At 40.1% G+C, this 15,462-nt stretch overlaps 1 protein-coding gene across 10 annotated transcripts in view; it reads left to right on the forward strand.

Annotated features, from left to right (window-relative positions):
• Nucleotides 1-15,462, forward strand: part of gtf2ird1 (GTF2I repeat domain containing 1) — a 214,990-nt gene that overhangs the window by 182,546 nt on the left and 16,982 nt on the right. For all 10 annotated transcript variants that reach the window (XM_087977507.1, XM_087977503.1, XM_087977502.1 and 7 more), the window contains 2 exons: nt 6,908-6,985; nt 9,714-9,906. In XM_087977507.1, coding sequence (XP_087833633.1) covers nt 6,908-6,985; nt 9,714-9,906 — 271 coding nt within the window. The remainder of the gene's footprint in view (nt 1-6,907; nt 6,986-9,713; nt 9,907-15,462) is intronic.

Below are 15,462 nucleotides of genomic sequence, written 5' to 3' on the forward strand. Positions count from 1 at the left end.
CCTAACACGAAGGAAGATGGTAGTGGTTGTTGGAGGTCAGCCATCTCAGCCTCAGGATATCTCCTCAGGATGGTGCCTAAGAACCAACCAACTTCAGCTGCTTCATCATTGACCTTCTCTCCATAGTAAGGTCAGGAGTGGGGATGTTTGCTGGCAGTTGAATAATGTTCTGCACCATTCATGACTCTTCAGATAATGAAGCAGTCCATGTTCAAATACAGCAAGCCCTGGACAACATTCAAGTTTAGGCTGACAAGTGTCAAACAATATTTAAGTTACATAAGTGCCAAGCTATGACAGTTGCCGACAAGAGAGAATCGAACCATCGCTCTTTGATATTCAATGGCATCACCATCATTGAATTTCCACTATCAGCATTCAGGTGTTTGCCATTGATCAGAAACTGAACTCTTTACCATCTGCAAGGTCTAATTCAAGGGTATGATGGAATATTCCCCAATTTCCTGGAGGGAGCAGCTCCAACAGCACACATGTAGCTCAACCTCATCCAGAACAACCAGCCTGCTTGATTGGCATTACATCCACAAACATTCAGTCCTTCTACTGCCAATACTGTACTCGGTAGTAGCATATGTACCACCTACCAGATGTACTGCAAACATTCACCAAGTTTCTAAAGAGACCACCTTCCATAACCATAACCACACTCACTGGGGGCACAGATACATGGGAACACAATCATCTAGAAGTTTCCCTCTAATCTACTCACCATCCAGACTGAGAAATATATCACTATTAGTTCAGTGTTGCTTTAGCAATCACTGTGGGTCTACTGAAATGAAATGGACTACAACAGCCACCTACTCAAGGTCAACTAGGGATTGGCAATAATTGCTGGTCCAGCCATCAAAGCCCACATCTTCCGTACAAAGGTTAAATCTTCCAAGGTTATTGCAGTACCTTTCTTACAAGCTTTTTTTTTGTCATTTATACTTTGTGCGAGAGTGTTTGTCGACCCACATCACCAGCAACTTCCTTTTACCATTGTGTCTTACCTCCAAACTGATTCTGCATCTTGTTCCTCTGAACCAAAATAGTTTCACTCTTTTATTAATAGAACTACCTCACCACCTTCTTCCATTCCTGCAGTCCTTTCAAAATGTCAGATACTTTAATATTCAGGTCCTGGCTGTGGTCACCTTGTAACCATGTCTCTGTAATGGCTATTATATTCTTAACATCTTTTATCTTTGCACCATGAATTCATCCACTTCATTATGAATGCTCCAAGTGATAGGACACAGGCTCTCACCCTCACCTGCAGAGAATGGTATCTATCTCCTGAATTATACTATCCCCGATTATAAATTACATTGTGTTACTCTGCCCGTTTGAATGGCCCCCGGCACTAAGGAGCTAGTGTCAATTTGCTCAACCTTCTTGCTTTGTCCAAACAAGCTACAAAAACCATCAAAACTATTCCATACGTACAAAGGCTGAGGCTCCCTCATTGATACCTTCTTGATTGTCATACCTGTCTACACCCTCCTGCCCCAAACACTGGTCATATCAAAAGTATAGGTACAGTGTCTCCGACCAGCAACCTCAGGACTGAGTCCACAGTCGGATCGGTTCGAGCCGGGTTGGGTGGAGTTGAAGGTCAGTCACACCACTCAAAGTGTGGGTGAAAATAGACGCATGAACCCTAATAGCTCGTACGGAATGCCACTGCACCAATGCAACACTGAGCTAAACATGAATGCAAATGTATTTTACTGATTTAATAATAATTAAAATTCATGCTCTGCAGTCTTGCGTGTCCAAGTTTTCAATAGTGGGATTTACGATGATGTACCTGTACCAAACTAAGAGATCTGACTGTTTCCTGGAAGATAACATCCAGGCAACCTCCCGTTCCCTGATGCATTGCATTGTCCCAAATTCAGATTTGAGCTCGTCAACTCTGTGGCAAAATTCCTTGAGCTGCAGACTGTTATTACAGATTTGGTTGCACTGGATCATAAAGGTACTCAGTAGTATCCTCATGCTGCAGCTGCAACACAGCATCTCTCCTGCCATCTTTATTGTGTTTTAATTCAATAAGTTTCAGATTTAAAAGAAATAAACAGTTAAAATTCATTCCATTTCTTACACTATTCCATTTACAGCGCTAATGCAGGCTTAGATTTTGAAATCATTAGAGAAGCTAATTATATGGGTACAGTACTTTCAGTATGAAATCCTTCCTCCTCTTTGGAAATGAGGTCTATCTCTCAATAACTTGCATTGCACAACCAGCTGGAAGGCAGGCTAGCATTTATTGGAAATGGATGATTTGAGGGGTGCACTATCGCTTGGTACAGCAAATTTTAGATGGTAGCTAAGCAACCAGGAGAAGACAGAGTGGAGGCCTATGCACTTTGCCTAAAGGGAAGCCAGGCTAAGTGAGGCTGAACTGTCCTTTACAGTTAACTCAACTGTGACTTCTAATTATCTGTCCTGAATGGGTCTGTTGCTGTCCTGATAGTTGTAATATGGTGCAAAAATTTCAAAGAAATCCTCTACGAAGAAGATGAAGGTTCTATAGCATCTATTGATGAATTTCACACAGTGATTCAACATATTACTCAATGTGAAACCTTGAAAATGGAAGAAATTATTTCCATTTTGTGGTCTATACCATACCTGAGGCATAATCTGGGACCGGCGTAATGATTTCTATCGAAATATTATTTTGAATTTGCATCCATTCAGTCACCATCCCTTGCAGCTAGGAAAGCAAGCACCTTTGCCTTGGCCTCCTTCACAAAATTTCTTCAAAGGTTTTCCAGGGTAGTGAGACCTTGAAAAGGTGAAATCCTTTTGGATCTACACACACTCAACTTTCCAGGTTGTCACACTGCTTGTCGAGTGTGGGTTGCTGGAAAAGCGCAGCAGGTCGGGTAGCATCCAAGGAGCAAGAGAATCAATGTTTCGGGCATAGAAACATCAATTCTCCTGCTCCTCGGACGCTGTCTGACCTGCTGTGCTTTTTCAGCACCACACTCTTGACTCTGATCTCCAGCATCTGCAGTCCTCACTTTCTCCCTGTTACACTGCTTGTGTTACACTTCCAGGTTGTAGAAGCTGTCACTTTCGTGATTACTTCCCCTGCCTTGCCTTTCAGAATGGAGTTGAGGGCAGCTGGAACTTTCCTCAGCGGACGCTGAGTTGGTTTCATGCTCTCATCTACTTCAATGTGATAATCACCCAGGAGATATCCAAAACGTATGCAAACATCTTTATAATCTTTTAGCATCTGTTCAGCAGTCAACGACTTAGATGCTTGAAAAGTGTTACAAATTTCTTTAGGCACATGTAAGATTAGCAGTCCAAGTTTTAGACTTGTTTTTGGTAAGAAGACTTAAAGTTTGCATACTATCTGGAAACTCAGATATTCCATCTTCGATCTTTCCATTGCTCTGACCATTCTACTTTGATATCTTCTTGGGATGAGAATCATTCTATCATAAAGCCTCAACTTTATCTTTGAAGCCTTTGAGTTTAGATTACCGTCTGGAGGCAATTCTCACAAGTCTATGAAGTTCATGATTTTGCACGTAGCACCAATGTCTATCATTGATGCTGTCCTTCTGCAGCCACCATTTATCATCATTAAGCTAGATGGTGTCAATCTAGAATGATTAATCAGAATCCTCATTCAACATCTCTCCAGCAACAATCTTCATAGTCTTGCTTTACTTCTTTAAAGCAAAATGCTTGCATAGAAAGTGATTCAGCTTGTGGTAGTTTAAACATTGTTTGCCCCACACTTGGTGTGTTTCTTTGTTTTATTTTCTGTTGTGTCCTCTGCAACGTTTCCATCCTGTGTTCCAGCCTTGTTCGATCTTATGTCTGTACTGCAAATATTTCCTCATTTTTTCCATTGTGTTACTTTGTTAGGCCTGGACTGCCACTAAGGCCTTATGCGTTCTCCCATTAATGTAATGTAATCTAATCTAATCTGTAATGTAATCTAATCTAATCTAATACTCCCCAACTGATCATCAACAACCTCCTGAGCTTTTGCACATGTCATTAGTTTTCTTGAGTGCGTTTCTTTTCTCTTAGCGAATGTGCTGTTGTGGTGGAATCCTTTATTCTTAAGACCATTCCATCTCTGATGAGATCACCTTCACAAGAGTCAGCTTTTGTGCAGTGTTTCAAGCTGACCAGTGTTCTTCACTCTCCCTGAGCTCTGATTCTGAAAAGATATTGTTCATAAATAACATTTAGTTAACGGTTTGAATGGATCTTTAAGGTTGTCAATATTTCTCCAGTCTGACTTTTCTGCTCTTCAGACTGTCGGATGCAATACAGTTTATAGCACCCTCCGCCCCCCCAGCACGGATTACAGAATCAATACTCATTTGTTCGGGTTTTCTATTCAGTTCTGCAACCAGCTCATAGTTTTGCCATTGAGATTGGAAGAGGTTCCAATTCTGTCTCATATCACCTTTCATTTCCACAGCAAAAGGGACAGGAAAATTCAAAGTCAATCTGACCCACCCAGCAGTTCACAGCGACAGGCTGCTGTTCTGTTTATTTATGGCTGCTTCTTACAGTGTTCTCAAAATCCCCACAATTCCAACTGTTCTTCCAGCATGTTCCATGTTTAGGTTTTACGATTTTCTCTTTCTAAACCAAAAGCAAATATGAGCAGTCACATGACATCGCAAGACATGGCGTACAATATTCTGCAGTCAAAGACCATCTCCAAATCTGGGGGTGAGGATGAAAAAGTCAAGCGCCCCAGAAATTTTTACCAACAATATCTGATCTTAACCTGAACTGAGTTATAGTGCTGGTGAACTAAACATGGGAGTGAGAGGGGTGCAAAATAAGTCTGAAGGACACAAAGCCTTGGATAACAAAGCAACATTTAGATTTAGGTCAATGAAGTCCAATATTGCAATTTAAAATCTATATAACGTCTTTAACAGTGAGCCATGCCATGCTAGTTCACAGAAGCATTATAGAGTAGGTTAGAATACAAACGACAGAAGAAGAAAATGGTAGATCAAGTCACTGGTCAAAGAGAGAAGGGTGCAGAGAGAGATAGCAACTGAAGACACAGCCACCAATGGTAGAGCAATTAAAATTGGTATACAGGAGGCTACAACAAAGTAACCTTGAAAGCTGTGGGACTGGATGAGGTTGACATAGGATTAGGGTTAGGGTGGGGGGTGGGGAGAGCATGGGGCATTTGAAAACATACACATACATGAATTAAGAGCCATTAAGTCCCTCAACCCTGCTCTGCCATTCAATAATCTTATGGCTAATCTGATTATAACCTCAAGTTCACATTTCTGCCTACTCTGATAACCTTTCAACCCCTTGTTTAATAAGAATCTATCTACATCTACCTTAAAATATTCAAGGAATCTGCTCCCAGCACTTTTCAGGAGGAGAGTTCCCAAGACCCTCTGACAGAAAGCATTTTGCTTAATCTGTTTTAAATGAGTGACACCCTTGTTTTAAACAGTGACCCGTAGTTCTAGATTGTTCCATAAGTGGAAACAAACATGATCTCTACACCATGTTGTCAAGACCCCATGGAATCTTACATGTTTCAATCAAGTCATTTCCTTCTGTGCAAATTCCAGCAGATATAAGCTGAGTCTGTCCAACCTTTTCTCATAGGATGATGTCCAATTCGGGTATGAATCTGGTAAACCTTTGAACTGCTTCCAACACATTGATATCCTTCCTTAGATAGGGTGACCAATACTGTACACAGTACAACAGATGTGATTGTACCAGTGCCCTTCAAAACTGAAGCATAACTTCGTACTTTTGTATTCAATTCCCCTTAACAATATATGTTCAGTCCATTAGCTTTCCTAATTACAAACTATTTATGATTCATGCACTAAGACACCCAGACCCCTCTGCATCTCAGAGCTCTGTAAATGTTCACCATAGATGAGAAGTTTAATACCTAATTGGGAACCAACATAGAGAAGCTAGGGCAGGGATAGCAGGGGAAAGGGGGACACAGCAAGTTTAGACAGCAGCAAAGATTTGGATTACCTCAAAATTAAGGAGGGTAGAATTTCTGAGAGCAGACAGGAATCTTTTGTCCTATCTTATGTGTTGAAAGAAGGAACTCCGAAAAGAAAATACAAATGCTCCGTGACTGCATTATCCAATAAGTGATCAAGAAAATGGAAGCTCTGAAAGCCGAAACATTGCTCCCAAAAAAACAAGCAGTAGTCCTTTTATGTCAGGAATGTCTTTGGGGAAAATAAAATATATTTTAACCCTTTATGTAGACTGTGTCAGGGGATTATTGGTGTATAAAGAGCACAGAGGGATAATTGATGTGAAAATGCAGTGAGGAATTTGTAGTTAGGTATCTCAGATATTGAAAGTTTGAAATAACTTTGGGTCTATTCTTCTGCTCTGGGACTAAATATTAGGTATGTACAGCATTTTTGATACCACAACTATGCAAGTGCATTTGGTATGATTACTGCCTCCAATCTAATGTTTTCTCTCCATGTTTGTTAATTAATTTGTCTGTAAATGATATATTTTAAAGTTTAACACATTTCAACAACACGTAGTACGCAGAAAGGACTTGACACAGGAGTAACAAGGCAGACAGATCCAAATCCTGAAATGTTTTTAAAGGATTGTTAACATTGGGAGATAGGGCAAATTATCTTTCACTGGAAGAACTTTGTGGGTTTCTTTAATGTTCTGTGAGATGGGAAATTTAAAAATATCTCCTTTTTCCAAGTTTATAGTTACAGGGTCTCAATCAGGCAGACAGAAGTCTCAAGATAGAGCTTTGTAATTGTAACCCTATTGAGTTGACACAGTGTGATGAATGCTTACACTTTGTCTAGTGACCACTTTATTTGTTGTTTTAATATTTTGGTTACTTTTCACAATTTAGAGGATGAAGAGGCAAACAGACTTGGAGAGAAAGTTATACTCAGAGAGCAAGTGAAGGAATTATTCAATGAGAAATACGGTATGTTTCCTCAGCATTCAGTATTGAGTTAAACATCTTTCCCTGTCTGAAATCCGTTTTCCAGTTCCAGTGTTTGGTAATGTTATAATTATTGTTTTAGTGACCTTTTGAAATCTTGTTTATGCTTTTAATCTAGTTTTATTTGTATCTTTGATTACTCCACTGTGAATATTACAGTAAAATTCTGAAGACATATAATTTGTAACTTCATGTTAGTTCTATAATAGCAGTTAACAAGTTTTTAGTCATTAGCACCATGCTTATTTTCCACATCTGGAAAACTCACCTTAAAGGCTTTGAATGCTGGGATCATCAAACTATCCAAGACTGTGATTGACTGATTTTGTTGAGGTAAAGTTTCAAAGAATTATTGATCAAAGTTGGGAAGATCAAGTGGGGATGGATTGATGATCAGCCATGATCTGACTGAATGACAGCTGACTTGAGGGACTGAATGGCTGACTTCTGTTCTTAATGTCTGACTACAGTTTTTGCTTCCTTGCCTTGCCTGAGGTGGAGAATCATTCCCAGATAATGGTTATCTGAGAGTCAGCCACCCCGCAGCACCCCACCCGTGTGGTTGTTAAAAGGGATTTTGAATTTCAAATAAGGCAAATCTCAAGGGAAAATCCCTTACTGTGAAAGAGATGGTTTTGAGATTAAAAGCTCTCAGGCTTGGAAAAGAAAAGAATAGGTTTGGACTGGATCTGATGGAATTGAATGTTGACTTAAAGAGCAGTGTAAAGTACAGCAATGTTTTCCATTTAAAGTACAAGTTGTCTATAAGGGTAAACTGTTCCAGTAAAAATCTTATGATGTGAAATCTTGTCATGTCAACCTTTCAGTCATTAACAGGAAGTTCAAATTTCTTTTAGGGAGTCAATGGTCTGTACATCTAACAAGAAGTAAATGTGCTGAGGCACTACTGTCGGTTTTTAACCAGCTAACCTCTTGCAGTGAACTAGTGGTTTCTTACTCTTGTCCAGCCATTCTATATTTAGGCATTATCTAAATTGGTTATCTGGAAGCAGGTAAGAGGATACCCACCCACCCAATCAACCCAGGGTGGCATGGTGGCTCAGTGGTTAGCATTGCTGCCTCACAGTGCCAGGGTCCCAGGTTCGATTCCAGCCTCAGCTGACTGTCTGTGTGGAGTTTGCACACACTCCCCGTGTCTGCGTGGGTTTCCTCTGAGTGCTTGGATTTCCTCCCACAATCCAAAGATGTGCAGTTTAGGTGAATCGGCCATGCTAAATTGCCCATAGTGTTCGGGGATGTGTAGGATAGGTGCATTAGTTCAGGGGTGAATATAGGATATTAGGGGAGGGGGTTACTCTTCGGAGGGTCAATGTGGACTTGTTGGGCTGAAGGGCCTGTTTCCATACTGTTGGATTTCTAATTTCTCTCCTGTCTCCCAAGGAGAAGTTGAACCCTCCCAATTCCTCTAATGAAGCTTCTCCAACTTGATGCCTCTTTGCTCCTTGAAGGTGCTCCTTAAAACTTATGATCAAACTTTTTATTTGTTCTAGTACTGCCTTATTTAAGTCATTGTCTAATTTTGTGTCGTAGCATTTTCTGTGAAGATCTTTGAGTCATTCTACTGTATCAAAGGCATTATACAAACGTGAATTGCCGTTGATTGGTCAGCAATCAGTCTGGTCACAAAGAGCTAATTTGACGGCAACCATTGATCATTAACGCATGTCAGTCATGGATTCAGGGAGATTTTCTTTTCTAAAACATTAGTTGAAAAATGTGCTGGAAAAACACAGCAGGCCAGGCAGCATCCGAGGAGCAGGAGAATCGACGTTTCGGGCATAAGCCCTTCTTTCTCCTCACTTTCTCCTAACTTTTCTAAAACATTAGTCAGCTCTCAGCCAACGCATAATCGCTGAGACCATTCAAGGTAGACAGCAAGTATCAGGAGCTTTTCACCAGTCGTATGGAGAGCAGCTCAACGTGCTGTGCAACTACTGCCATCATCAGTTTATAGAGTCATAGAGATGTACAGCACGGAAACAGACCCTTCGGTCCATCCCGTCCATGCCGACCAGATATCCCAACCCAATCTAGTGCCACCTGCCAGCATCCGGCCCATATCCCTCCAAACTCTTCCTTTTAATATTCCCATTCAAATTTCTCTTAAATGTTGCAATTGTACCAGCCTCCACCACTTTCTCTGGCAGCTCATTCCATACACGTACCACCCTCTGTGTGAAAAAGTTGCCCCTTAGGTCTCTTTTATATCTTTCCCCCCTCACCCTAAATCTATGCCCTCTAGTTCTGGACTCCCCGACCCAGGGAAAAGACTTTGCCTATTTACCCTATCCATGCCCCTCATAATTTTGTAAACCTCTAAAAAGGTCACCCCTCAGCCTCCGACGCTCCAGGGAAAACAGCCCCAGCCTGTTCAGCCTCTCCCTATATCTCAAATCCTCCAACCCTGGCAACATCCTTGTAAATCTTTTCTGAACCCTTTCAAGTTTCACAACATCTTTCCGATAGGAAGGAGACCAGAATTGCACGCAATATTCCAACAGTGGTCTAACCAATGTCCTGTAGAGCTGCAACATGACCTCCCATTTAACCAGTGTATGGACAGAAGTGAAAGAAAATCAAAACTGCTCATGATGTAGATATATCAGAGGGAAGGGATAATGTGTGTCATCCAACTAAGTACATATCCTGCAGTGGGATAAGTTTATACTTATGATATGTTATCTTTCAGGAGAGGCCCTGGGACTGAACCGGCCTGTTTTGGTGCCATACAAATTAATCCGAGATAACCCTGATGCGATTGAAGTGACTGGGTTACCAGATGACATCCTTTTCCGGAACCCGACCACCTACGATCTTAGCAGATTGGAAAAAATTCTAACAGTCCGAGACCGAATCAGGATGACCATTAAGAGTCAGTTACAGTAAGTATGCAGATCCTTATCATTAACAAAATTTCATAGTTCACTATTGTATGGCAGTATTGTTCAGCCGAGTCTCAGAGGTATGAAATTTGTTTCACGGTCAGAATCCAAATAATAAACTTTGTCCCTAAAGAAAACTGCCGTTCACTAATTAAATGGCTAATGGCTGCACCAGGGCAGAGATTTCCAGAAATCATTGAGACTGTCCTGAAATATGTGCATCCTAAAAAAGTGCAAGGGGCAAACAGTATTTTCCTTTAGTTTACATTATCCAGCTGAGCTTCACTTGCGTGTGGATATTTTTACATTGCGGCTTTGAAGACTCTGAATTACATTCCCATTAAATTGTATGGCTCGGCCTAACTGGGTGGTTAAGGACAGGATACAAAAAAGTTTGAGCAGATGAAAGGTTTGCTTTGAGCTCTCTTCTTGAGGGAGGCATTTCAACTTGTGTTAGGCTGTGATGAAATCAAAGCCTTTTTTTCATTGGCAGGAGGGTCACTAACCGAAGAACACAAATTTGCAATAATTGGCAGAAAGAAAACAAGGAGAGATGGGGGAGGGAAGATGAAGAGGATTTCTTTTTCAGGGAGTTCTTACTGGTATGCACAGCCTTTAAGGGCAGTAGAAGCAGTTTCACTTGTCACTTTCAAAGATGAATTAGCTTGAAAAGGAGTAATTTGAAGAAGTATGAGGAAGGAGCAGGGGAATGGGACTAACTGGGTAGCTGTTTCAAAGACTGGATGTAAGTAGTGGCTGCCTCCTGTGCAGACTGATTCTCAGTTTTTTTGTCACTATCCATTACTTTGTCTTTAAAGGACATACCTTTTAGTTTTTACATATTTCTTACAAAGAATGATTAACATGTGGGTGTTTGTTTTCTGTTCATTTTGTTTGAATAGCTTTTTTTGCTGAATATGTTTGTGCTTTCTTTCATAGTTCATGTTTATTTACAATCTGTCTATGGACGTTTAATGTCCATCACTTGAAGTGTGAGGCTACATTTAGTGCTGTAAAAAGATAACTGCAAGTCAGGGTCATTGTTAATCGTGAGGTTCTCACAGCACTGCAAAATCAGCTCAAAAAAGGAAGTGCAGTAACGAGCAGTTTGTTTACGGGAACTCTGCAAAGATCAGCAGAGGAACTGTTTTTTTTTAAATGTGGAAGGCTGGCAGATAGAGAACTAAGTTATTAAAGTAGAATCTGTGTTTTAGGTAGGAACCCATTGTCTAACATTAATAAGATGTAATAAGAATTAACTAACTTTGTTGCATAATTATTTTGTTGAGTGAATAAAGGTTGGTTCCTCACAATAAGGAGGGGAGCTAAAATGCTGTGCAATTTTGCCACCATTTGGGATGGAAAAATAGATGCATATCTTTGTGACAGACTTCATCTATAATGTAATTACTTTGAAAATAAATGAAAATGGCACTCAGTAGAATGTATACCTTCACCATGCTGTGTTAACTCAAGATTATAACATTTGCGCAGCTATTCCTTCAAGTATTTTCCCTGTTTGGTTATGGCTCTGTAGCTACAAATTTTAAATAGATGATTTTAATAGCATATACCCTGTCTTTGAGAAGGCTTCAGGTAAATCCAAGTCCAAGAACCTCGTCTGAGAACTTCTGCTCACATCTTGACAATTGGAACAAACTGTGCCTTGGCAGCCCAGACTATCTACCACCTTCTGAAACAATCCAGCACTTTCTTTTTCAAGATTTATTTTCAATTTATTCTTTCTCCCAATTTTAATAGCGTATTTGAAAAGTTCAAAGATCCAGATCTCATTATCTCACCTACCTTCAGTGGCAGATGGGTAATGAATTCTTGTCATTGGTTGATGTAATGTGTCTTACTGAAGAACAATGTGATGATGGTTGCCGATACTACATTTCTCTGACCAGCTAACAACTACAGCCACCTCTGCTCCAGTGGTGCTGAAGAGATGCACAAAGCAGGTTGTCCAGTGCAATTGAAAGTACCACAATTATAACAACTCGTATTTACACAAACCTTTAAAATACAAAGTATTATTATGATCTAGTGCCTCCAGTTATTATGGGGTAATGTCTGGTTAAAGACAAATTAGACCCCCGACACAAACCTGGCTGGATAGATAAATTTTACTGAAGTCAACTTTTATTAAAACATAAGGATACAATGTTGCAGTCTTTGTTTTAACAATACAACAGAAGTTTATTAACAACAATCAAGAAGATAAACAAATCCCACTCTATTCCCTTAGAACACAGATTCACAGAATTTTGAACACATATCAAGAATAACCCAAGCACTGTTTATAGATTGATCAGAAACAACAGCTTTATATTAGAATCAGTATGCTCTCGTTCAGCTGCCAAATGCTGTTGCAATTCTAGGAATATCTCGTGCTATACCCATGAAAGACTTAGTTCAGCTTAAAAAGGGAGAAAAAAACTTTTTTTTAAAGTACCTTTATGGGCTTGAAATTATTAAATATAATCTCATCTGCCTGAACTAGAGATAATTCTTTCTTAACTTATTATTTTGTTCCTGCGTTATACAGTTCCTGATGCAGCTTTGATTCCTTCTTTTTATTTTGAAAGCTTCAAAACTTTAACGTCTCTTCTTTTCCACTGACAGCATCTCAAAGCTCTGATTTGGGACTAATAATAACATTTTATTCCAGGATAATTTCATGAGGAATGTTGCTTAGCATGTTACTCCTTTAAAAGGAAGCAGTTTGGAGCTTGATACATGTTTCACTTTCTCTCGACTTCACAGAACAAACCGAAAAATACCAAAAGTTTGGAAAGTTCTTCCACTAAGCTCTATGGGTAGTTCTTCAGGAACTCTGGGTAACTTGTCCTTGCTAGGAATTATGGGTATTGTAGTTTTGAGAAGTTGATTGTTAATTCTAAACACACAGACAAATCCATGTTCAACTTAGAATTCCCAGAACCCAAGCTTGCAGTAAGCAACATTACACATTTGTAAATCTCTCAGCATCATCACAATCACCCCAAATTACGGGATTAATTACAGGAATGTAATTATAAACCAAACATAAGAGGGAGGTGACCAAAAGAAGTGGGTTTTAAGGAGTGTCTTAATGCAGGAAAGAGTGGCACAGGTTAAGGGAACAAATTCCAGAGTTTTGGAACAAGCTGGCTGACAGCCAGGGAAGGGACAGAGAAAATGGGGGGTGTACATCATTTCTAGAGGAGCACTCCCTGCTCTCTTAGCTCACAAACATAAAATTAAAACAACTAGCACCAGGTTCTGGCTCCAACCCCTGTACCGTCTAACTGACATAATGTCACCCATGTGCAGGCCTGAGATTAAAATTGCAATTTGGTCCTGATGTCATGATTGGCAATTGCTCCGCATAATTAAAGGAGCCCCATCACCTTCACGTGGGTGTCGCTCATAGCTAAAAATAATTGGATGAATTTACTGGGATAAATTTACTGGCTGCCCTGATTTTATTTGAGCACCTGGTTAAAACTGAACTTCTCAAGACCATATTTTTGGAAAAACTCAATTTGTAAGAAGTGATAATTATCTGTTTTCACAAAGAGGGATTTCAATTTGATCTTTATTTGTTTTTTTAATCAGTGAATGCATGTGTTAGTTGAGCATTTTTGAACATTTGTGCTTTTTTTTGTGCCTTAATTGAATTAACAGTCATGGTAACCAGTAAAATAATAACTTAAACCATTACCCCAAAGCTCAATAGTAGATACCTGTGAAAATTACTTAGTATTACAAAGAATCAAGGAAGAATCTATATATAAAGTTTCCATAATCTTACCAGAGTGCAGTATTGCCCCATCATTAGAGAGAGATCATTTGTGCTGGTTTATCCTGAGCGTCACTATGCCTCAGACAAGGGGGAGAGGTTGAGAAGGAGAGTCGTTCATGGTAACCTCAGCTGGTGCGAGAATTGAACCCACGTTGTTGGCATTGCTCTGCATTGCAAATCAGCCATCCAGCCAACTCAACTAACCTAGCACCGATAAGCAGGCTCAATTGATCAGTTTGTGTTACTGCTTGTTTCAAGCTCCCTCACGTTCAGTCATCATGTTCTTTACCACAGAAATAGGCCCTTCAGCCCATTGTGTCTTCAGTGGACTATTTTAGTCTCATTTTCTAGTATTTGACCCGTAGCCTTTTACACTGAGACGTTTCAGTTGATAATCTGAGCACTACTTCAATGTTATGATGGATTGCTCATCTACCACCTTTTCAGGCAATGAGTTAAAAATATCCACCATCCCCTGGTCAAAAATATTCTTTGTTTAATCTGTTTGAAACATCGTGCCCCTTACTTTAAATGTATCCACTTGATTATTGACCCTTCTACTAAGGGAGAATTTTCTTCCCATCTACTCTATACCCCTTGGAATTTTGTATACCTCAATCAGAATCCCCTCCTCAGCCGTCTCTGCTCACAGATAAACAACTCCAACCCCTAGTCTTGTGCTGCCGTGGTGGGCTAAATCTGCTTCTGTACTGTATGGATTGGGAGGTTCACAGCTGAAATGCTCCACCCCAAGCTACATCCTGGTGAATCTCCTCTGCACCCTATCTTGTCCAATCACATCCCTCCTATATAGTGAATAGAACTGCACTCTGTGCACACAGTTATTTAAACCAAGCAGTATATCCTTTTATTCTTTTTGCCCTCATGTGTTTAGAATCATAGAATAGATACAGGACAAAAACAGGCCATTGGGCCCCTCTCCAAGAGGAATTCCCTTAAAGTCACACTCCTGCTTTTCTCCATTGCTCTGTTCATTTTTTTTTTGTGTTTTTGAATAATGACCCAATTTTCTTCCAAAATCCTTGAATAGAATATGCCTCCTCACATTCTCAGAGCGTTCCAGATCCTAACCAATTGTCGCAGAAATTATGTTTATATTGACAACAAATCAATGTCTCTTTTAATTTGCCAATATGTGACTAGCTTCCCCTAGATGCCATCTGTGTTGTTATCTTTGGGTAGTCCAGATGGCAGCATATTTCACATTCCACCCACCACTGAAAGGGCTTAACTCGAAATGAAACTTCAAAGCAGCCCAGATGGACTGCTGAATAGTTTCATGATTCCATGGTTCACTTCGGACTACACGAGAGGCCATAACATGATTCCAATTTTAAAATGTTTGAAAATTAGAAACATAGAAATAGGAGCAGGGGTAGGCCATTCAAACCATTGAGCCCATCCACCATTCAGCATGATCATGGGTGACCTTTGTCTCGACACCATGCCCCTGCTCTCTCCCGTACCTCCTTGACACATGTAACTTCCAGAAATCCATCCATTCCTTTCTTTGTTATATTCAGTGACTTTATCTCCTTAGTCTTCTGTTGTAGTGAAGTCCAGAGACTTACCACCCCTTGAGTGAAGACATTTTTCCGAATCTCAGTCCAAAATGACCTTTTGCAAATCTTGAGACTGTGACCCTTTCATCCTAGGGCCCCAACCAGTGGAAACATTGTCCCTGCACTTAGTCTATCCTGCCCTGTCAGAACATTGTTTTAATGTGATCTCCTTTTGAACTCTGG

This window comes from Chiloscyllium plagiosum, unplaced genomic scaffold (assembly GCF_037043375.1).
Source record: "Chiloscyllium plagiosum isolate Xiang-an unplaced genomic scaffold, Cpla_swu_hap1 HiC_scaffold_31, whole genome shotgun sequence".
NCBI classification, from domain to species: Eukaryota; Metazoa; Chordata; class Chondrichthyes; order Orectolobiformes; family Hemiscylliidae; genus Chiloscyllium; species Chiloscyllium plagiosum.